Source organism: Ochotona princeps, chromosome 2 (assembly GCF_030435755.1).
Source record: "Ochotona princeps isolate mOchPri1 chromosome 2, mOchPri1.hap1, whole genome shotgun sequence".
NCBI lineage: Eukaryota > Metazoa > Chordata > Mammalia > Lagomorpha > Ochotonidae > Ochotona > Ochotona princeps.
In genome coordinates, this window is record NC_080833.1 from 99,760,267 (window position 1) to 99,782,971 (window position 22,705).

A 22,705-nucleotide genomic window follows, 5' to 3' on the forward strand; every position below is an offset into this window, starting at 1 on the left:
TGACAAAACCCTGAAAGATCTCTGCTGGTCCCCAATGGCACCCATCCTGAGTGTGGCATCTCTCTTTTTCATTCTGAGTAAGTGTCATTGTTCTGCATGTTGCTGTCATTCCAGGAATTGGCTGTCTGAAGGCTGCTCCGTGATGGAACAGGTTAACATTCAGGTCTTCACAGGAACAACGAGGCCACATTTCTCTGGGGTGGGCAGTCATTATTGATTCTAATGGTAGATCTTGGCTTCCCTAGCCAGCCTTCAGTTCCAGGGAGGCGCAGTGCTTGGTTGAGTTCCATGGTGCCTCTTTCTATCGCTTTTTAGGCTTGCCCGCTTTGCCAGATCTGCCAGTTTTTCTTGGGTTTGGTTAAATCTCATCTTCTTGGGCTAATCCTTCCAACACAGGGTGAAATACTTAGCTTCCCAAACTAAGAAGAGACCTTAACGTTTTCCTGTCTGTCTTGGGATATGGCTGGATTGAAGGTTATGTTAAGAGAGCACCTATTAGGTTTAAACTAAGCTTAGAAGGAGACCATGAACTTTACCTGGCAACTTTGAGCTTAGGAAAATGTTGGGGAGATTCAGATGACCCTGCTGAAGGGCCCCGGAAAAGCTTTCCTGGCTCTTTCTCCCCGTAAGAGCAGAGTGAAGGAAAGGGATATTCAGAGGTAGAATGAAGAATAGGTAAACCACAGACAGAATGAAATACTCCCATACCAGATAGAACAGGTAACAGCAACTTTTTGTGCTATGAGTTCTTTTAGCCTCTGGTGAAGTTTATAGACCTCATATTGGAATAATTTTTTTAAAGGCGTAGGATTATAGAAGAAATCAGCATTGAAATACAGTTATCAAAATATTTGTTAACAAACTGTGATGTAGTGACTTGTTTAATTCTTTATACATCATAGGAGAGGATCTGGAGATGGTTCTATTAACCACTAAACTTCAGTGTACTGATAAGCATGAATAATATTTTAATATAGCTGCAACAATTATAATGTGGTATGAATTTAATCTGTGGTTTGTTGTCTCCATTCTTAACAGAAGGAAGTGTTACATTTCTGTTAGAGGCGAGTGAAAATAAGGGACTGAGGGCCTTTTCACTCCAGTGTGTAGGATCCTTTAATCCTGTAAATGGACCCCCGTTATGAACTCAGTTTCTGAGAGACAGGATGGAGTAAGACTTGAACGGCCTGAATGCAGGCAACTAAACCAAGTGTTCAGTATGACAAAGCACTGAGTAAACATTTGCAGAGTCAGACTGTGCTAATGTCTCAAGGGATGTGTGACTGTGTAAGGTAAAGATCAGATCTTGGGCCTGATGGGAACAGAGATGGCCTTGAGGGCAAGGTCCTAGGCCCTTTGCTGGAGGGCTGGGGAGTGTCTTCTTTGCCTGTAAGAATGCTGTGGCAGGTGCTGATGCACAGGAGCCTGGGCGGGACCCTTTGGGGATAGATGTTTTTCTCTATTGTCCTGCTTAGTTGTCTGAGTGGCTCTTGAATCTATGTGATTTGTGTGTTTGGACTGTGTGAGAATATTTGCCTTGTGCTTAATGGGGAAACTGGGTTTACATTGTGCAATAAATCAGACAGTTACAAAACCTCCTTTTTCTTTCTCTGTGTTTTGTGCAAGGTAGAAGATTGGGGAAAGGAAAGTACTAACCAAGATCCGAAAAGGGGAAGCTGGAAGCTTTTCTTTAAATAAACAATTCCCTTACAGCAGATTATATATTTACATACTGTAAATTATGACTCAAAATCAAGCACTAATTTTGTATAGAATCACAGATTTTCAGTGCAAGATACATCAATCAATCAGGAAGTCACTTGAAATCTTTGGAAGCTTGCTATTTGTCATTATAAATATATAAGAAAAAGAACAGTAGTAAAGCAGTAACCAAAATGATGAATCACAGATTAATTACAAAGTTTAGAAAATGTATATGAACTTTGTCCTTCGGTGTTTCCCCTTCTCCTCCTGGCAAATACAAAGGCTAAATAATCCCTTCAGGATACGGTACCAGAGGAGATGAATGTCATGGGTAAGCGGTCTCTGGACTTGGCAGCTTGCTTTGCCTGTTTGATCTGTCAGGCTCCTGCTGTACAGACGAAGGCCATGAACGTGGAAGGTGGAAGGCGCTGGTGGAGAGGCTACTGTTTGTGTCCGTGGTTGGGGGCTAGAGGAAGACTCCACTTCATCATAGAAGGAAGCTCTCTTCACCTCCAAGCATTAAGGTTTTTGTATATGTAAAGAAAGAGAAGTTGCTTATTACGTTGTGTATTCCCCAGGTAGGTTTTGTATCAGTGAAATCGGTTCAAGTGTTTTATATAAAAAATAAGCAAATATGGCCCATTTAATAGGATTTAACTTAATACTTTCCTTTCAAATAATTATTTAGATGGTAAATATGACAATCCCACCAGTGATTTTTTGTGTAAGAATGCCAATGTTATCAGGGAATTCGAACAAGGGAGGCCTTCCCTGTTAGTAGGTCACCACGAAACTGCTTACTCATGGGTCAGCAAGGACCTCGCTGCTGTGCCAGGGGTGCCTAACCCACCACCTATTTTTTTTTAAAGATTTTATTATTATTGGAAAGCCGGATATACAGAGAGGAGGAGAGACAGAGAGGAAGATCCTCCATCCGATGTTTCACTCCCCAAGTGAGCCGCAACGGGCCGATGGGCGCCGATCCGATGCCGGGAATCTGGAACCTCTTCCAGGTCTCCCACACGGGTGCAGGGTCCCAAAGCATTGGGCCGTCCTCGACTGCTTTCCCAGGCCACAAGCAGGGAGCTGGATAGGAAGTGGAGCTGCCGGGATCAGAACCTGCGACCATATGGGATCCCGGGGCTTTCAAGACGAGGACTTTAGCCGCTAGGCCATGCCACCATCTATTAAAAGAGAAAGCAAGGAAACAGCCTTTGGTGCTGACTCCCTCCCTAGGAGGAGGAGCATTCAGCTCCTGAAGCAGCCCCCAGAGAACAGGTCTAAAATAAGATGCTTCAGTGCAGGATCCCAGACACACTCAACTGAATTGATTGCTGTCCTTTTAACCCCAGAAACACTTCAGAAGCCTCCACTACACTTCTACTGTTTTTCTAACAAAGCCAGATGTCTTCATCTGGGCTGTTACCACCAGCAGCAGAAATTCGTTGTCCACAGCTCTGGAGCCTGGGGGTGTCCAAGACCAAGACCCCAGCAGATGCAGGGCTCGCTGAGGGCCTGCTCCTTGTAGATGGCACCTTCTAGCTGTGGTCTCACCTGGTAGAAGTTACCAGCACGTTTTCCAGATTCTTTCATAAGGGCACCAATTCCATGGATGACCCTTCAGACCCTGTCACCTCTCCAAGATCTGACTCCCAAATGCCAACAACTCAGGGTTTGGGTTCCAGTGTATGGACTTGTACTGATACAAATGTGGCCACATGCTACAGGATTCTCCTGGGATATTCTTGACACCATTCCTGATTAGGTAGAACCTTCCTCCGTTCATCACCTGCACGGTCCTCATCCATCTTGGCTCTCTGCTGCTGCCCCTGCTTATTAACTTAAGAAAGTTTCCACGCTGCCCTGCGCTGTCTCCTCACACAGCCACCCTTCCCAGCTACCATCCCTGTCTTCTCTCTCCTCCATGGGACCCCTTGAAGAAGTTTATACTTCCTGCAGTCACTTGCCACTCTTTAAGCCCACTGGTTTCTGCTCCAACAGAACCTCTTCTACAACAATGTCCTTGGACGGCCTCTTCCAACTGATGATTCAGAGACCCAACTTACCACCCTTGAGCACCACTGCAAGTCTCTTCTTCGTGGATAAGCAGACGTTGGGTACTGGGTGTCCTCCTGCCTCCCTCACTTCTGTAATCTCTTCTTTGCTCTCCTTATACTCTCTAGCATTTCCCAGTCCTCTAGCTTCTATCCCTAAACCCACCCGAGTTATCGACAGGGGCTGACAGGAAGTAGTGAGAAGCAGTAAAAATGCCATGGTTTAGGCAATTGAATGTCTGGGTTCAAACGTGATTCATCTCTTATAAGTTTTAATATTACTAAATATGGGAATAACACAGAGTTGGGGGAAGGATTAGATTATGGAATTTTCAGAGTTGAAATTTTTACTGTAAGTTTCACACGCACAGTTAAATATTTCTAAATGTTTGCTGGTTATCCTTTCTGTTTATAAAATTAAATGCTCTCCTTCACCTTCAAACACAACAACAGTAGCTCTTCCTGATACTCCTATTTCTGTTAAGAATACTGTTATTCTACACTGGATAATCTGGATAGCATCCATGAATTCTCCTTCCCCCATCCTATCCTTTACCTATGCTATCCCCCAAAATCCCAAACACTGAAAACTTTGTAGCTCTTGTCTCCACAGAAGCTCCTAAGCTATAGTTCCCTTCTTCCTCCCTATTGCCATCAGTACTTCCATCCTAGACCATTATACTTACCGAATGCTTATCTTAACTTCCATCACCTTTCATAACTATCTAGTTAATTGTCCTAAACCCTTGCAAACATTTTCAGTGACCTGTAATGAACTAAGTCCAAACTTCTAAGCAGGATAGTTAATGCCCTCTTGTTCTGCACCCCAAATTTCTAGTCAGGATACCCTCTGCTGTGAATCTTCAGCAACTTTCCCTACTCAGGATATGATTCTCTGTTTTCTAAATAAATGTATCCATTTCCACGCATTTATAATCATATCAGGAAGTGGCCTTCATCTAACAGGCCCTGCCTCCCCACTGACTTGGTCAGACTCTTTCTGAGTCTCCAAAGTCTATTTCTAATGCCACCTCTTCTGTAAGTCTTTCCTACTACCCACTTCTTCCAAGAATGCAACTTTCTTTAAATTCTTATAAGCACTTTTATTTATATCTTTTTCACAAAGACATGATTACCACCCTACTTGACAAGATCTTAAAATCTACAAGGCAGGGACTTCCCAAACATATCCTCATATTTTAGTCTCTCAAGCATCAAGGATAAATATTTTTTGAATTGGCAGATAAAGCACTAGAAAATGAAGTGCTAGTTCTCACAATAAAACTTTTCAAATGTGGTACCCATCTTTCTGAAAAGTGATGGAAAATGTTGCAGAAGTGTCGCCCAGCCACCAAAAATAACCTCGTTTGTGGCAACATGCCCTGATATAAACAGATTAGCAGTAGCTAAAAGGCATATTTTCTTACAAGAATATTTTATTGTGAAATGTCACATAAGAAAATGTTAACAAAACAAACACACAGTTTAACAAACAAGTGAAAACTAAAAGCTGTGTGATCAACTATCCAAGTCCAACAAAATAGAACATTATCATGGGGGGGGTGTGTGTCCTAGACCACCTGCTGTGTGCCTCCCCCCCCACCCCCAATCCCTCCTCAACCACCTGCTGTGTGCCTCTCCACCACCCCCCCATCCCTCCTCAACCCAGTTGGTCTCTTGACTTGACAATAACCACTTCCTTTTTCTTTCAATGATTTTTACCGCTCCTACTTGTATCACTAGACAACACACTGCGGTTTTGCCAGTTTTCAAACTTTGTAAACTGTAGAATCATCTCCTACATTGTCAAAGGATTCAAAAGTGCTTTGCATCTACCTTTGCGCATAGTCATTCGTGTTATTGAGAATAGTTGTAATTAATTTTCACTTTTTTTCAAATTCTTCCTTTCCTCCTTCCTTCCTCCCTTCTTTCCTTCCTTCCTTCCTTCTTTCCATCTTTCTGGATTTAGGGGTCACTATTGTGACTCACCAGAGTAAACTACCGCTTATGCTGCCAGCTTCCCAGATGGCAGAGCCAGTTTGAGTCTGGATTACTCCACTTCTGATCCTGCTTCCTCCTAATGAAGTCAGAAAAGCAGTAGAAAGTTCTTGGATCTTTGACACCCATGTGGCAAGCCAGAATAGAGTTCCAGGGTTTTGTCTTCAGCCTGGCCCAACCATGCCTGTCATGACTATTTGGGAAGTTAATCAGTGAATAGAAAATCAAGCTTTCCTTTTCTCTATTACTCTGTCTTTTGAATAATTAAATAACTCTTGGGCCAGGCTAAAGACTAGAACCTGGAATTCAGTCCCCTACACCACTGACAAGGACCCAAGTACTTGATTCATCACCTGTTCCCTTTCAAAGTCCGCATTAGCAGGAAGCAGAAATCAGGAGGAGAGCCAGAACTTGAACCTAGGCACTGCGACGGGGGATACAAACATCCCAATAGATAGCTTAACTACCCTGCCAAACACCTGTTCCATTCATTTTCAGTTCTGTAAAATATTCCAGTTTATGCTTTCTGCCACTGGTGATCATATGGGTTACCACATGAACAATATGGCTAGCAATATTCTTTCTCACATAGTATGGTATATAGTGTACACATTTCTCTAAGATAATAATACTGAAAAATGCTTGAAACTGCCTCTGTGGTTTACATTTTGGTAAGTAACAAATTTTTCTAAGGTGGTTTAACATTCATTCTTAAATACTTGTTACAAAAAGAACATGATATAAATCTGTTACTTCAGATTTAGGAATAAATGAGCGTGTTTTAAATTATTACTGGAGTGTTTTAGTTTGTTGATTAGTTGATTGAGCATTGATTTCTTTGTCTACCAGACAGAGAAAGAGAGATCTCCCTTCTGTCATTCTTTCCCCAAATGCCTGAGGCAGTTACAGGGCAAAGCCAGGAGCCAGGAATTCCATTCAGGTTTCCTATGTGGATCGTAGGGACCTCAGCATTTGGGCCATCTTCTGCTGACTTCCAGATGCATTAGTAGGAAGTTGGAATGGCAGTGGAGCAGCTGGGACCCATATCTGTGCTCTGAAATGAGACGCTAGCATCTCAGGTGATAACTTAACCCACTGCACTATGATCTGGACCTCCATAAGTACAATGTTTAATTGATATATTCAGGTGGCCACTCATTCTCTCTGTCCTTTTCGTGTGTGTATGTGTGTGTATCTCCTTGTCTATTTTAGAATTGTTTTCATCTCATTTAGAATTGTTATGCTCAGTCTCATCATGCTTGCTATAACATCATTTTCCATTCCCTCACTCCCCACCCTCCTCTCAGGTGTCCTTTATTCTTTGTCCTTACTGAGTCACCAAATGTAGCAAAGGTGCTGTTCTTCTACTTTGTATGAACTATATGCTGTTAGCTCTGTTGCAGCAGCAGTCCCTTCCTATTGACCCATTCTGATGCCTTTCAGCCCTGACTTCCTTATTCTCAGTCCCTACAACCCTATTGAAAGATCCAGTTCATCCTTGTGACCACTCTTTCATCAGTCTTTGTTCTGCCTGCAACGCAAAATGAACTAACCTTTAAAGATTGATGTTAGTATTAATAATTAAACCTTTCCTTCAAGTTCCAAAAAATTCTTGATTTAAGAGTTGTTTCAAATGTTGCCATTTCATCTTGCTTTCTTCTTTGCACCTAATATTTGAGATTCACTTCCACAAGAGGCAGTCCTAACTGATACCCTCTTGCTTACAAAGAACTATAATAAATTCTGAACCTGGAATCTACTGGACTTCACAGCTCATCTGTTATCAAGTATTTCAGTAAAACAGGCTCTTAGAAAAATCACAAGACAATTAAAAAAAAAAAAGAAGAAGAAGGAAGTGGTGCTGCCCATTCAGATGCTAATTTTAGCTAGTCTATCCTCAGACCTGGCTGAGAGCTACAAACTGTCCCAACCAACCAGCTACAACAATGATGGCACCTAGGAAAGCTGGAGACTTTCCCTCAGGGGGAGGAGCAGGTACTCTGGAATTTGAGGACATGGATGCTAAATTTTCCCATGAAAGATCAATCATCATACATTGTCTGTGCTTTAAAATAAGCACACTTAGATAAGCAGATGTTTTATGAAAGTAGCCATGTTACATTGATGAAGCTTAACTCTGAAAGAATGAGACTAGCGATTACTATGGGATTTCAAGTTATAAAAGAACAATGAACTCATCAACCTGTTCTACTACTGCTCAGCCTGAAGAAGGTGTACAACATTAAAGTTGATTATAGCTAATAACCTCCTTCTCATTTACCAGCTTTGTAATATAGGAGGCTACATAATGCAGCACACTGGGGACCCAAACGCTCATCTATTTTTATTCCTCTTTCTTCCTCCTCCTTGCAAGCTAAGCTCAGCGCTGGCCAGAGAGAAGTCACAGTACAAAAAGGACCACTCTATAGAACTGAAGGTTACTCAGTCAGCATTGGCTGCAACGTAACAGGCCATCAGGGATCTTCTGAGCAGCACTTCGAGTGGTCTGTATACCTGCTGACAGCTCCGGCTCGAGAAATCCAGATCATTAGCACCAAGGACGCCAACTTTCCCTACACAGTGTATGTGCGGCGAGTGCAGAAGAGCGACATCTATGTGGAGAGGGTGCAGGGCAACTCCGTTTTTTTGCACATCTCAGCACTCCAGATGGAGGATGCTGGTGTGTATGAATGTCACACTCCCAGCACTGATGAGAAATATTATGGGAGTTATAGTGCAAAGACTAATCTCACCGGTAAGTTGTCTGCTTCTGTTACCTAGATGCTGTAACAGAGGGCCTGGCATCATGACATGCCCATATGCCCTTATGCTGCTCCATGTGCTTTGGGAAATGACACACCTACATATTTGGATATACTAGAGAGGGGTCCCCAATAGGTATCCCCTTCTTCCCAACCACTATGCCATAAAACTTTAAACAACATGCAGTCTTCCAAAGGTCTCCTCCACATGTATCTGTAGGTTGGTACTAGCAGTAGCATTAAGCAAAGCTTTAAACATTCTCTTCATATCCTCTCTTCTTGAAGGCAGAACAGAAATTTGATAAGAGAACTGGTATTAATATTATAGGTGACTAACATAAAAATGATTATTCTCAAGCTACCATCCCAAGGCATATTTACCTAGGGGAGAGGATTGTTGTCCATGTAATTGCTATTTTTGCCTTTTTGCCTGGACTGTACAGTACCCTCTTTAAGTTGATCAAAATCCTGCATCTACTTCAGCAACCAGGATAGACAGTATATCTGTGAAATCCCTCTTCACTACTGAAGCAATATTGCATCTGTTTATAAATTTTTAAAAAGTTTTTAATAAACCTTTAAAGGTAGAGTGACAGAGAGGGTAAGGAAGAAAAAGTGAGAGAGCTCTTTCATCTGTTGATTCACTTCCCAGGGAGCTGGACCAGGCTAAAGCCAGGAGCCGGGAATTTCATTCAGTTCTCCCACATTGAAGGCAGAGGCCCAAGTCCCAGTGTCATCTTCCACCACCTTCCCTGGCACCTTAGCAAGGAGTTGAATCAGAAGCAGAGCAGTTAGGACTCAAACTGGTTCTCCAATGGGATGCTGGCATCACAGGAGATGAGTGCACCACAACGCTGGCCCTGACTGATTTCCTCCTGGTGCTCAATCCATACCACTGTTTGTGTCACTCACCAGCCACGTGACAACTGGCTGTTTGTTAGCATCTCTCTCACCACACCTTGAGAAGAGCATGCACATTTTAATTCCTAGCACAGTGGCTAGCACTGAATAGATGCTAAGTAAATGCAGTTAAATGTGATTCAGTCCAACATGTTGCTCTCATATACTCTTTGGTTGTCTGATTTTATTTGAGGAAAAAGATAATGGTAGGGTATAAGGATAGTTGCAAAACCTCAGTAAGGATTAAACCTTGACACTAAGTGGTAAAATGTCACAGATTATTTCAGAACTGCATTTTATGAATAAGCAGAGAAAAGCCCAGCAGGTCAAGTGATGTGCCTGTGGCTGCGTTGGCATGGACAGAAGCAGGATCAGGATGCAGCTTTTGCAGCTCCCCATGAATTTCCCCTTTAAATACTTCATGTCTGAGGCCCTGAATTGGTTACAGCTATGCTGATGAAGCAAAGCCAGAGTCAATACATCACTGAGCTCTTCACTTTGCCAAGTTCCATAGACTACATAGATGCCAATGTTCCCATGGGCAATGGGGAAAGCATATGGCTGATGAAAAATCCATCCCAAGGCACACACCACGCAGACAGGGCTGCAGGCTCAGGCTCCACCTGCGAGGGCTGGCTGCACAAGCACAGGCGGGTCATTTGACCATCATTCCTTGCTTCCAGTTCTGCCAGACACCCTGTCTGCCACCATGAGCCCCCAGACTCTCAGCAAGGAAGAAGGTGAATCATTAGAACTGGTCTGCGAGGCCTCCAAAGCCACAGCCCAACACACACACCTCTCTATCACCTGGTACCTGATGCCCAGTAGAGGACGAGTTCAAGCCACCAAGATCATTTCTCTCTCCAAAGACTTGGTACTGATCCCTGGGCCGTCGTATGCAGAGAGGTTTGTGGCAGGTGATGTGCGGCTGGACAAGCTTGGGGTCACAACCTACAGGCTGTCCCTAGGGAGACTGCAGCCCTCAGATGAAGGCCAGCTGATGTGTGAGGCAGCCGAGTGGGTTCAGGATCCAGACGACACCTGGACTTGCATCGCGAAAAAGCAGACGGCTCCCACCACTCTGAAGATCCAGCCAGCGGGTAATTATCTTCTCACGAAATTCATTAATACACAGTGGTGGGTTAGGGAGGGAGTGCCTCTTTCGTTTTCTCTGATCGTTTGTTGGCTCCCAGAAAATGCGGCTGAAAGCTTTGAGTAAATGTTGTCTCTGGGGGAAGTATAGCTAAGCAGGATGTTCTGCTGGTTCTGCCCATGGGGGTTTGACACGAGACAAGGCCTGCTGGGGGTGAGATGGATTCCCCGAGACATATGGAAATGGAGTTTCCATTTTAGCCAGCTTTGTGCAAGCACATTACCTATTTTCCCTAATGAAAACCTTATAGTCAACCTGAGAGACAAGAAGCTGACTCCCCATTGGAAAACAGAGGTTGCTGAGCTTGTCTGACCATAACCACTGCCTCCCACTCACCTCCCACCCCCATTCTCCTCCCCCCAGCCTGACAGGGGGCCTGGACTCAGAGCCAGACCAATCTCTCTGCAGAGACATTCACCATGGATACCTCAAAGCAGAAACAGTTCTCAGCCCAAGGTTTGCCTTGGTCAGAACTGGGGTTTCCTTCCCCCTCACCCTCCTTCTCCCAACTTGGAATGCTGTGACCCTCACTGGTATTTTCATCCAGACAAGAAGGAAGGCCTAAATCTGAATCCTTGTCCTTCTGCATGAGTGATGGTCCTGCAGGAGGGAGTTGTTAAAATTGCATCTATCCTTTGCTAAAAGTCATTGTTGGATTCCTAAAGTTTGCCTTTTTAAAAAAAAGAAATTGAGAGGCAAAGAGATGAGATGGAGCTCCCAGCTGCTGGCTCACACCCCAAATGGCCACAATGATCACAGCTAGGAGGCAGGAACTCAATCCAAGGCCCCCACGTGGGTGACAGGGACCCAGTTACCTGAGCTAAGCCTGCTACCTCCCAGGGTCTGTATGAGCAGGAATCCGGAGTCAGGTGTAAACCCAGGGCTTGAGTGTGGGACATTAACATATTAAACTCTAGGCCAAGTTCTCACTCCACTTTTCTTTTTAAAGAAGTGACTCTAATTGAGGGTGGGAAGGAAGTAGAGTTGTCTTAGAATAGTGTCCCTGAAATGAACGAAATCTATTCTGTTTCTGTTAATAAAAATTTAAGAAGTTACCATATTCAATTAAGTTATCCCGTTGGCCTCATAGTTAATTCCTGCAGAGCCACAACACATGTGCCTTTTACTTACAAAAGTTCCTCTAGATAGTCTCAGCCATGATAAATCACAGCGTGCAACCATTCAACATAGTATAAAATGTTTTTTTCTAATTTGAAAAGCATACCTAACTGTGTGCTTTCTACACTTGTGCCTCCATCCTGTTTATAAGGGTTGCATTCCAAAAGCTCCATGGGATATCCTGTCTAGGTGATTTAAAGAGCAGCCAGGGTATATTTCACTCCAGGGACTTGATTTTCTTTCTTATTTATTTATTTTTGCTTACCTGCCACTACAGAACTGAACTCCCAAATGAAAGGTGAGCCCTGTGGTATTCCTGCAATGTGGTATTCTCTGTTACTGCAAGCATAGACGCAATGGACTCTCTAATTACCAGCCTTACTTTTGTTTCCCAGGGAGAGATTTTCAAATCAACATTACAGCTAAGAGCACATTTGCAGAACAGGAGCCTTTAGAACTCATTTGCCTGGTGGAGGGCAGTGGCAGCAACCAACAGCTTCAGGGTGTTTGGTTCTTCAATGGGACACAAATTGCCCACATGGATGCTGACGGAGTCCTGGTTCTGAGCAAAGATTACAAAAAGAAAGCAAGTCAAGGACAACTCCAGGTTTCAAAATTAAACCCCAAGGCTTTCTGTCTCAAGATCTTCTCTGTGGGCCCAGAGGACGAAGGTGCTTACAGCTGCACTGTGTCAGAGGTGGTGAGAAATCAGATGGGCTCCTGGCAGGAGCTTCAGAGAAAGCAGTCAGCAGTCAACAGCGTGTACCTGAAGAAGCCAGCAGGTGGGTAAGGACAGCATGGGGCATGGCCTGGGCTGCATTTAGATTTCTCCTTTGTCAGACAGTGCAGGGCACCTTGCTAGACAGAAAAGAATGTTGCCCTGATGCCTCAGTGTCAAACAGATCATGCTGCGGGTGAAATGTGTGAAGGGAAATATCCACTGTAGCTGAAGAACTGAGTCCAACTCCTGGGCCACCACCACAGACACACCACTTCCTTTCTCTAGATGTCTTCCTCCTTGTCTATATAACAATGGCATGCAATCAGAGGGACCCTAAGTTCCTTCTTACTGCCTTAGATTCTTTGACTTATTTGCTCTGTGTGTGAGAGAAACAGAGACAGAGAGAAAGAATGAAAAAGAGAAAGAAAGAGAGAAAAGACAAAAAAGGAAGAAAGAAAAAAAGGAAGGAAGTAAGGGAGGAAGGAAGAAAGAAAGAGAAAAAGTTGATTAAGCATTGCTATCCTTGTTGCCCTTCCTGGGGGAACACCCCGGTTACACCTCAAAGCTGGGCTAAATCATTCAGTTGTCTTCTGTTAATTGCCTGTTATATTAACCCATGATGCGGAAGGATGCTTGGCTGTAATTCTGACTTAAAATGAGAAATGAAGAGGTGGATGATGGCGCAGACTTCAGTGCCTGAACTTGCTGTGATGGAATGAGATACCTGTCCAAAAGGCTCTGAGTATCTGATACATGGAACTGAGAAAAACACTCAGCTCACCTGCACTCTGTGACCTTCATCCCTTATGGATAATTCATATTTCAGCGTGGAGACAAAGCAGATAACCTCACAGCTAATATTAGGATGCTCTGGACTGGGTGTTAAATTTAAAGACTTAGAGCAATTGCCCAAAAGCAAACCAAGTTTTTCAAAATTAGAAAAAAAAATAAGCTGAGCTAAAAATAAAGACATCCTGTTGTACTTGCTCATGGGAAGCATCTCTGAAGATGGATAAATTCCCTTTCCTCTTCTCTATCACCCCAGCTGCCAGAAACGAAGACGCCCAAGCTCTGGTGTAGAATGGCAGGCTAGGAAGTGTGTTGGTGGAGTTTTCACACTGAGCATTTGGTCTAACTTTCTAGGATTCAGGAAAAACAATGTAGGCGGATTTGGATATTTACATCAAGCTAAATCTCTGCTTCACGTGTCTCAGACTCTTCTAGAACAATCTGCAGGCTTTCTTCAACCTGGGAGGTGGCAATTTGTGCCAAAGATGTCCAAAGTTGTGCTTTGAGTACACAGCAACTCAACCCAACAAAGGGGCAACTTCCAAAGCTGAAAACAGCTCTTTGCATGGACTCAAGTCCAGCCTGCGCCTACTTGGCAGAACCAGGAGCATTCACAAATTCATTAAGTACCTTATTTAGTATGCTGCTCCATTATTTGAAGTATGAGAAGAGTATTATCATTCTATGAATATTTTAAACAGAAGGGGGCATCCACTACCACTGTGAACGTGTAACTTATACACACTTAGTAAATTTATTATCTCCTACTAAGAGGCAATAACAACCACAATGAGCTAAGGAAACCTCATTGGGTTTTTTGTTTAAATGATGTTAGTTGAAACACATAATGGTTATGTTAAAGTGGTGAGAATATGTGTCATAATTTCCCCTCTAATTTCTACACTTCAGTGATGAGTCTATTTTTAACTTGAAAAAAATTTTAAAGTATAATCATGTTTCTAACATGCAAACTCTGGAAGCAAGTTTGCTAATTTTTTAACCCATTTATGAACGTTAACCTTCAGTTTGCCTTTGGAACTTACATGTTATGTATACATAAAACACAAATTGAACTCCTTTCTCAGCAGGGAAGTGCAATTTGCAAATTCATTTAGATCCTCCTAAGAGTGCTAATGCCAGCTCTGTTTTTGCTTTTTCTCTTTTGCTTTGAACCACCTCTTCTTTCACAGGTGCATGTCATTAAACACGGATGCTAACAGCTAACCTTTACTGAGAATTTATTCTAGCTAGCCAGGCTAAGCCCTTTGCAGGTGCCAGGAAACTGGTATTGCTTTCCTTATTTTACAGAAAAGGAAACCGAGGTTCAGAAAGATTGAATAGGTTGCCAGGGTGGTTGTAACTCCAGGGGCTTTGACCTTAAACACGGTGTTGGGCTGTGCAGGATGTATGAGCTCCTGATGTGTCTCTGCATTGCCCACAACCAGGACAAGACGCTATGCAATAAGTGGCTGCTGGATGGATGTCTGCCTTTCTGCGTCTTTAACTTCCCATCTGGGAACTAGTCCTACATCTATACATTCACATTCACTTTTTTTTTAAACTGCGGCTTAGATCAAAAAATCTCCTCTCATTAGCAAAAAGTACATATGTATGTCAATGTATGAATATGTGTGTAGATGTATTTATACAGATACATGTATCTGTATATTTCCCAAGTCATTGTCCCTCCTCCTAGTCATTATTTTATGGAAGTATTGTAAACAGAAATTTAATAATGTTCTTTCCCTGTTTGAAACATATTCTAAACTAATTAGGATTAATTAGGGAAAGATAAGTAGGAAGAGGAGGATCATTTTGAAGCCAAAGATATGAGTTTGAAAACCTAAGAATTTAAATAAATATAACTTTATTACTTCCAGTCCAATACCCCTACCCTAATTACTCTAACACAGTATCACCAGATGTTTGCCCAACTCTATATTCCTAAGGAAGGGCCAATTTAACAAACTGGTTTAAAAATGTACACAGATGATTAGTTATGTAAGTAGAAACAGGCTTGATATGTTTTCTGCTCTCTTGCTCCCACTCTTTCAATGTTTAGCAAATCTTTTCCCTGGAGGGGGTGAAGGAAGAATCAGCTAGATCTGGTTTGTGACAAGCCAATCAAATCCCAGTAAACTGGCTTTTTATGTGTATTAGACTTCTTTTTTTGTTTTCATTGACCTAAACCCTCTTTTCTTCTAAAATCTGAAATGCACAGCAAGAAGTGTGATGGTGTCAACTAAGAACAAGCAGCAGGCTGTGTGGGAAGGAGAGCCGCTCACCCTGCTCTGCAAGGTCGGGGGAGCAGCCTGTCCGCTGTCTGTGAGCTGGTGGCACACCCCGCAGGACCAGACCCAGCCTGAGCTGGTGGCTGCCATGGCACAGGATGGCACTGTGCAGCTGGGAGCCTCCTCTGGGGGACACAGTAACCATGGTAACGCAAGGCTGGAGAAAGGCGACTGGGCCACCTTCCAGCTGGAGATCACCTCTGCTGCTGTCACGCACAGCGGCACGTATGAGTGCAGAGTATCTGAAGGGACCCGGAGGCAGGCCAGAGATCTGAGCTGGACTAAAAGGACTGCAGTGACCGTCAAGTCTCTGCGTAAGTGTCAAAGGGTTCTCCCCCCGCCCCCGAACACGTGTATCTGTCTTTTCATCCTGCAGTGGAATTTGATCGTGTGTCATCCTGAGTCCCCCGGTAATGCCATGTATATCTCAGGACACACAGCACATGGTCACTGGCTGTAGGCTCTGCCCATCAATCTCTACAGTTTTTTTTATCTGTATGAAGATCATCTTTACAGTACAACTTATAAGTTGTCAAAGTTTTTTTTAATGTCTGTAAATTACAACTTATGGAAGCATGTAGCTGTGCCTGCCTATCATTGCAGAGTCTTCTAGCAGGTGCAAGAGGGTACTGATACTGCATCCATGCCTAGGGGGAGGAGAGGGAGAGCAGCGTCCAGGCTGGGGAGGGTTCTACCCACCAGGGGCAGCTGTCCAAGTCCCAAATTGGAGACATACTGCCTACTCGTTGTCATTACCGTGGACAGTGGTAGAAAAGAGGGCAGGTTTAGAAAACAGGGTCAGCATGCAGGACAGACCACACTCCAAATATACAAATGGACAGTCCAATGTGAAGAGGGAGCAACAAGAAATGCTTGAAAGTACTTGGATTTGGGAAGCATAGCAGAGATTGTGTTGTGCTTTTCTGTGTGCAGAGTCAAGTTTACAAGTTAATCTGCTGAGCCGTCAACCACAAGTGAAGTTAACCAACACCATTGACTTGTCCTGCATCGTTGTTGCCAACTTCAGTAATCTCAGGTATCCACTGACCGTGACATGGCAGTTCCAGCCAGCTGGGTCTCATGTCTTCCAGCAGCTTATCCAGATCACCTACAATGGCACTATTGAGTGGGGGGATTTCCTACCCCAGTTCCAAAGGAAGACGAAGGTGTTGCAATCTTTGTGGCGCTCTCAACTCCGAATTTACGATGCTGCTGAGGAAGAGACAGGGATGTACAGGTGTAAAGTGGAAGTTTATGACAGAAATGTCCTACAAACGAATACATTTGCAAAGGCTTCTGCTGTCTCTCACCCCGTGAAGATAGCCATCACTTTACCAGGTATAAGCACTTCTTGAAGTTCTACATTTTTTGTTGTTGTTGTTGTTTTAAAGCATCCTTCCCATCCTCGGCAAGTCACAGAAATATAATTTAAAGCATCTCCTCCCCATTCCTGTATTGTATAAATAAGCATCATTGATACGTGACATTCAACCCAACATCAAGTAAGACTACATGGGATGGTCATATTGGTGGTTGAGGCACTAGCATCCTTTTATACTGGCTAATGTAACCACTGTATTATGTCCTTTCAGCATCTTCCTATAAAGCTCCTTCCACCTGCTGACTAAAATATCATGGGGCATTGGCTGGTGTGGAGGTTCAACAGGCAAATACTTCTCCCCTGTGGCACCGGCACCGGCACCCCATAGTTGGACCAGTTCGTGTCCCTGATGCTCCAATTCCAGTCCAGCTCCCTTATTATGGACGGTGAAAGCAGAAGAGGAAGGGAACTTGGGCCCCTACACTCATGTGGGATCCAGAGGAAGCTCCTGGTTCCTGACTCCTGGCTTTGGATTGGCTCAGCTCCAGCTGTTGAGGCTATTTGAGAAGTAAAACAGCAATGGAAGACTTTTTTGTCTCTCCTCTCTGTAAATCTGCCTTTCAACTAGAAATAAATCTTTTAACAAAGAAAGGAAGGAAGTATGGAGAGAGAAAGGGAGGGAGGGAGGAGGAAAGGAAGGAAGAAAAGGAGAGAGAGAGAAAGAAGAAAGAGAAGTAAATAAAGAAAGAAAAAGGACAGGAAAGGAAAGGGAAGGGAAGGAAACCAGAGTACAGCAGGGAGCCTCAAGGACCCAACTGCAGAGGAGAGAAAAGTCTTTTTCCTGGTTACTGCCCATGCCTTACCAATTATCTAATGTTTGGAATGTCTTGCCTAGTAGTCAGGAGCATGTAAATTCCATCAGAATACCTTTATCTATCTCTTTTTAATGTGTTAATATATAAGAACCAAGGAATTTCTTATTACAGTCAAATGAAATCTACCTCATCAACTCATTAAAACTAAAACACAACTTAGACAAAGTTCTGCTATGTTGTGTATCTTCTGTCTCATAATTTCAGTTCTCTTAAGAATGACTGAGAGATTTGATGTCATTTAGACCTGACAGGCATTGAATAGCAGCAGTGATCAATCAATTTGTTCAAGTCTTAGTTACTTCAGCTGTAAATTGCTGATATGCAATTTAAATGTGACATATGTAACATGCTTAGTACAATGCTTGACACGTGCTTAAACATGATAGCTATCATATTCTCTGCTGCTCAGTGTTGTTTTGTGCTCAGTGTTGTTTTGCTTATGAACCCATTTACTTGTGCTATCTCTGGTATTGAAATGATTGTCCCAAGACTTTCTTCTTGGAGCTTCTTTTTCTCTTGACCGCATAACACTAGAGTTTGTTCTTAACAGCGGGTGTTCCTTCTCATTGTCTTTTGCAGAAATCACCTCTTTACTGATTCAGTACTTAAAGAAAACTCTTCCTTTGAGTTTTATCTTTAGCTTGTTTTCCTTCCACCCTGCACCCTCCCAAGATGGATGCAGCCTAACAATTCCCCCAAAGCATTATCCTGAAGCACTTCTCTTCTGACCTCCAGGAGAGACATGTCGAAGACATGTCCACACTTAAAAGGGCAAAAACATAAATCCATCATGATTATCCAGATCTACTCCTATATGATTCTCATGTCCCCATGATCCACCAGTGATACATGTTGGAAACCTGAGTCATCACAGCTCCTCCACATGCATCTTATGTCCAAACTCCCTTGTCATGCTCCACAAGATTTCTTATCTGGCACAGTTGGGCTTTCCTGTACCATCTTCCACTTTCCATCTTGAGTTTAGCCACATGAAATCATGTACAGTTGTTCCGTTTTCAGTGTTCCCTTTCAGAGTGTTTCAAGTTGCTTCTTTCGTGTGGAGTTCTTTAAGTCCTTTTGCCTTAGAATTATTCCCACGAACTCGTAAGATTTAGCTCAATATCTTTTTACATCCCTATGTTTGGGTTGTGGTCCTTCCATGTGCTTTGATAACCACCACTTCTCTATAACCCTGTAGCTCAGAGTGACATGATGCTGTAATCTCTAAGCCTCTGTCCATGTGTATGTCTCTGCTTCTAACTGTGAGCCACTGAGAAGCCACGAAGCCTGGAGTGGTCCAGCATAGAGTATACTAGGCACTTAATAAATGTTTGTTGAAGAATAGAAAAGAGACCTATGTCAACATCAATAAGCAATTACAAAAGTAGATCAGCAAAAAGTCAGAATAAGAATTGAAAACAAGACTTACAGCCCATCAAAGAGACATACAATTTTAATAGCCCATGATGACTTCTTTGTGTTTACCCATGTTTGAAGGCAGATACAAGTACAGTCTGGCAGACTGTGTATCCAGAAGTATTCTGGGTAACAAACATATAGAAAAGGAAGCTTTAACAATGCCACTTCCCCTTGATTTGTTGCATGCAATGCTGCAGAGAGCAGACCTGTGCTTAAACAGCAAACTATTAGCATGTGGAAAAGAGACTGGGCTTTTTGGGGTGATGCTTCCTCTGCCATCTGTTTCTGCAGCAAGAACTAGGAAGAGTGGATGGAGTATGAAGAAAGAAAATTCAATTTGATATCACGGAGAGGTCTCCCTAGTGGCCGAGCGTCCTGCAGTTGAAATGGGCTGCTTGGTCTTAAGGTGGCTTCTAAGGCTGAATGAGCAGTTAGAGCGGCTGTTGTCAAGGGAATTCACATAGACATTGTAGGAAGAACTGCCTTGGTTGATCTTTAGTATCCCTTCTACCTTTAAATTTCATTTTTAAAGTAACTGTTTCCTTTCTTTTCATGTAGAGAGCAAGCACCCTTCTACCTTTAAATTTCATTTTTAAAGTAACTGTTTCCTTTCTTTTCATGTAGAAAGCAAGCTAAAAGTGAATTCAAGCAACCAAGTTCTAGAGATCTCCTCTAACTCCAACATCAACATAGAATGTAACATTTTGTCCTGGTCCACTGGAAACCTTAAATTTGCTGTTATTTGGTATTTCTCTGTTTCTACTAATGCACCCTGGCTAAAGATCCTGGAAATGGACCAAACCAATATTGTGAAATATGGGGATGAATTTCTCACCCCTTGGAAGAAACAAAAATTTCACACTGAGAAAGTTTCCCAGGACTTGTTTCAACTGCACATTCTGGGTGTGGATAACAGTGACCAGGGTCACTATCACTGTGTGGTGGAAGAGTGGCTGTTGTCTACAAACAGCACTTGGCACAAGCTGGGACGTGAGAAGTCAGGACTAACAGAATTGAGACTCAAGTTCACAGGTAAACCTTGCAGTGTACATGAGTGTATGGGAAATGGAATTAAAGGCAACTTAATTTTGATGTAAGCAAATTTGAAACCCATGCATATCAGAGACCTTCAAAAATTCATGTGTTAGGAAAAACTATGCATGGATTCTCATGTGTCTTTCTGTAGGACTACCATCTTTGCTTGGGTAGCTATCCTATGGTGTGATTATATGGAAATGAAAAGATGACCTTGAATTTCAGAGTTGATGTCCATTCAGCAGTGACTCTAGCACCTACTAGTCCACTTAGGAAGTGAGGTCATTCAAGGTGAATCCATCCCAGAGTCCTAGGAGCTCAGATGGGCGCAAGATCTCTGACTGATTCGCTTACCAGCCTGGCAGCCTGGTCTGCAGCTACCCAGAGTATCATATCTCCGGATCTCTATAATAACAAGCTGTGTCATTCCAATGGGGCTCAACTGTAATTTGGCTGAGAAAGAGTAATACGAAGCATATTTCTCCCACTGTGAACAGAAACTGTACAACTCTATGGGGATGTGGTAGAGAAATTGCTTTTCAACATTTGGCAAATAAGAGTAGTTAACCGTTGCGATGGCTTACTGAGGGAATCTCCTCTTCCTCAGGAGATCTTTAAAAATGTAATGGAAATACCACCCATTTGCACTAGCTTAAATGTGGACAGGGTTGATTAGACCTCTCAGCATTGGTTAGGTCACCTCCAATGTTGATTAAAATTAAATGAATGTCACAGCTAAGGTCCAGCAATTGGATAAGCTCCGGTAGCACAACGCAAATTGGTTGAGTTTCATGCTTAAAATTCTGTTTTCAAGGCAGCATCAAAAAATAAGATTATGAAGCAGGCATTTGGCATGGCTGTTAAGATGCTCACATCCCACAACTTAGTGCCTGGGGTAGAGTCCTGGGTTTGCTTCTGATTTCAGCTTCCTAATGCATACCCTGAGAGGAAGCAGGTGATGGTTCAAGCAACTTAGGTTCTTGCCATCCATTGCATTCCTGGCTCCCAGTTTTGGCTTGGTCCAATCCAGGTGTGGGAATTGAGGGCAGTGAACTAATAAATGGGACATTTCTGTCTCTCAAAGAAGTAAACAATATCATAATTGGACAATGCTGTGTGTGAGGTAGAGGGTATACAAAGATATAGAAGGGCCAGCTCTTTTCTCTGAAGGGACTCACAATCTGTGGAGGCGCAAAGAACATTATTATAGCTTAGGCTGTGTTTCAGACAGAGTCTTCGCCATGTGCTTATGCCACCTTTTAAAGAGACATGCTTCCCATGTAGAGATGTGGGCTCAGTGCTGTCAGATCATTTGTACATTAGAGATAACTATATTCTCTCTCTCTCTCTCTCTCTCTCTCTCTCTCTCTCTCTGTGTGTGTGTGTGTGTGTGTGTGTGAGAGAGAGAGAGACAGAGAGACAGAGAGAGAAAGAAAGATTCCCAATTTTAGCACATTAATTGCTAATCCTTAATCTCTTTATATACTCTAAGTAGGGGTGGGCACTTAGCACGGTGGTTAAGATGTGAGTTAAGATGCTAAAACTGGTTTTAGCATCTTGGTATGTGATTCTAGGAGGCAGCTAATGATGGCTCAAGTACTTGGGATCCTACCACTCACTTGGGAGATCTGAACTGAACTCCTTACTCCTATCTTTGCAGGCATCTAAGGAGTGAATCATCAGCTGGGAGTGTGTTCTCTTTCTTTGCATCCCCCTCAAAAAACAATAAAATAAGTAAAATAAAATACTGTAGCTGTCACACAAAACAGCCTGCAGGTTGCCGAGAGTCTGTTATAGGGAATGACTAATGAAGAAGCCCCTGAAGAAGAAACGTAGGAAAATTGGTTAGAATTGGAGGAGGGAAGTTTTCTCTGAGGTCAAAAGAGAATCTCAAGAAGAAAATGAATGTCAGTGATAAATATTGCAGACAAAAAAAATAATAATGAAAGACTGGAGCTTCCCTTGAGCTGAGTCACCAGGCCCTGGCTAAATTTAGTGTTGGGACTGGAAGTCAGATTGCAATAAAATAGGGAGTGGTCTGAGGCCAGGAAACAGAGACAATATCCCATGAGCTAACACTTCACCTACTTCTCTAAGAAAGAAAGCAGAAAGTAGATATGGTAATTAGAAAGTTCGAGATGAGACAAAGTTGTTCTTTTAAAAGTAGATCAGGGGCCAATGTGGGTAAAGTGTATGGTGGATAAAGCCTCCATCTGTAGTGCTAGCACCCCATAAGGACTCTGGTTCAAGACCTGGTTGCTCCACTTCCGATCCAGTTCCCCATAATGACCTGAGCCAACAGCAAAATATGGCCCGTGCACCCAAATGGGAGACCCAGGTGGAGTTCCAGGCTCCTGGCTTCATCCTATCCCAGGCCCTGTCCAGCCATTGCAGATATTTGAAAAGTAGGCCAGCAGATGAAAGAGCTTGCTTTCATTCTCTCTCTCCCTCTTCCTCCCTCCCTTTCTCTTTCTCTCTTTGTGTAATTATTTCAAACAAATAAATAAGTTTTTTTTAAAAAGTAGATTAATAAATGTTTGTAATAGAATTGGAATTTATTTTGT

General features: G+C 42.9%; 1 protein-coding gene across 1 annotated transcript in view; it reads left to right on the plus strand.

Moving 5' to 3' along the window:
• The window catches only part of CD101 (CD101 molecule), a 30,850-nt gene continuing 8,145 nt past the window's right edge, over positions 1-22,705 (plus strand). Inside the window, exons 1-7 of the mRNA XM_058660111.1 lie at positions 1-77; positions 8,131-8,511; positions 10,102-10,518; positions 12,092-12,472; positions 15,422-15,805; positions 16,425-16,829; positions 19,731-20,138. Coding sequence (XP_058516094.1) covers positions 35-77; positions 8,131-8,511; positions 10,102-10,518; positions 12,092-12,472; positions 15,422-15,805; positions 16,425-16,829; positions 19,731-20,138 — 2,419 coding nt within the window. The 5' untranslated portion in view covers positions 1-34. The remainder of the gene's footprint in view (positions 78-8,130; positions 8,512-10,101; positions 10,519-12,091; positions 12,473-15,421; positions 15,806-16,424; positions 16,830-19,730; positions 20,139-22,705) is intronic.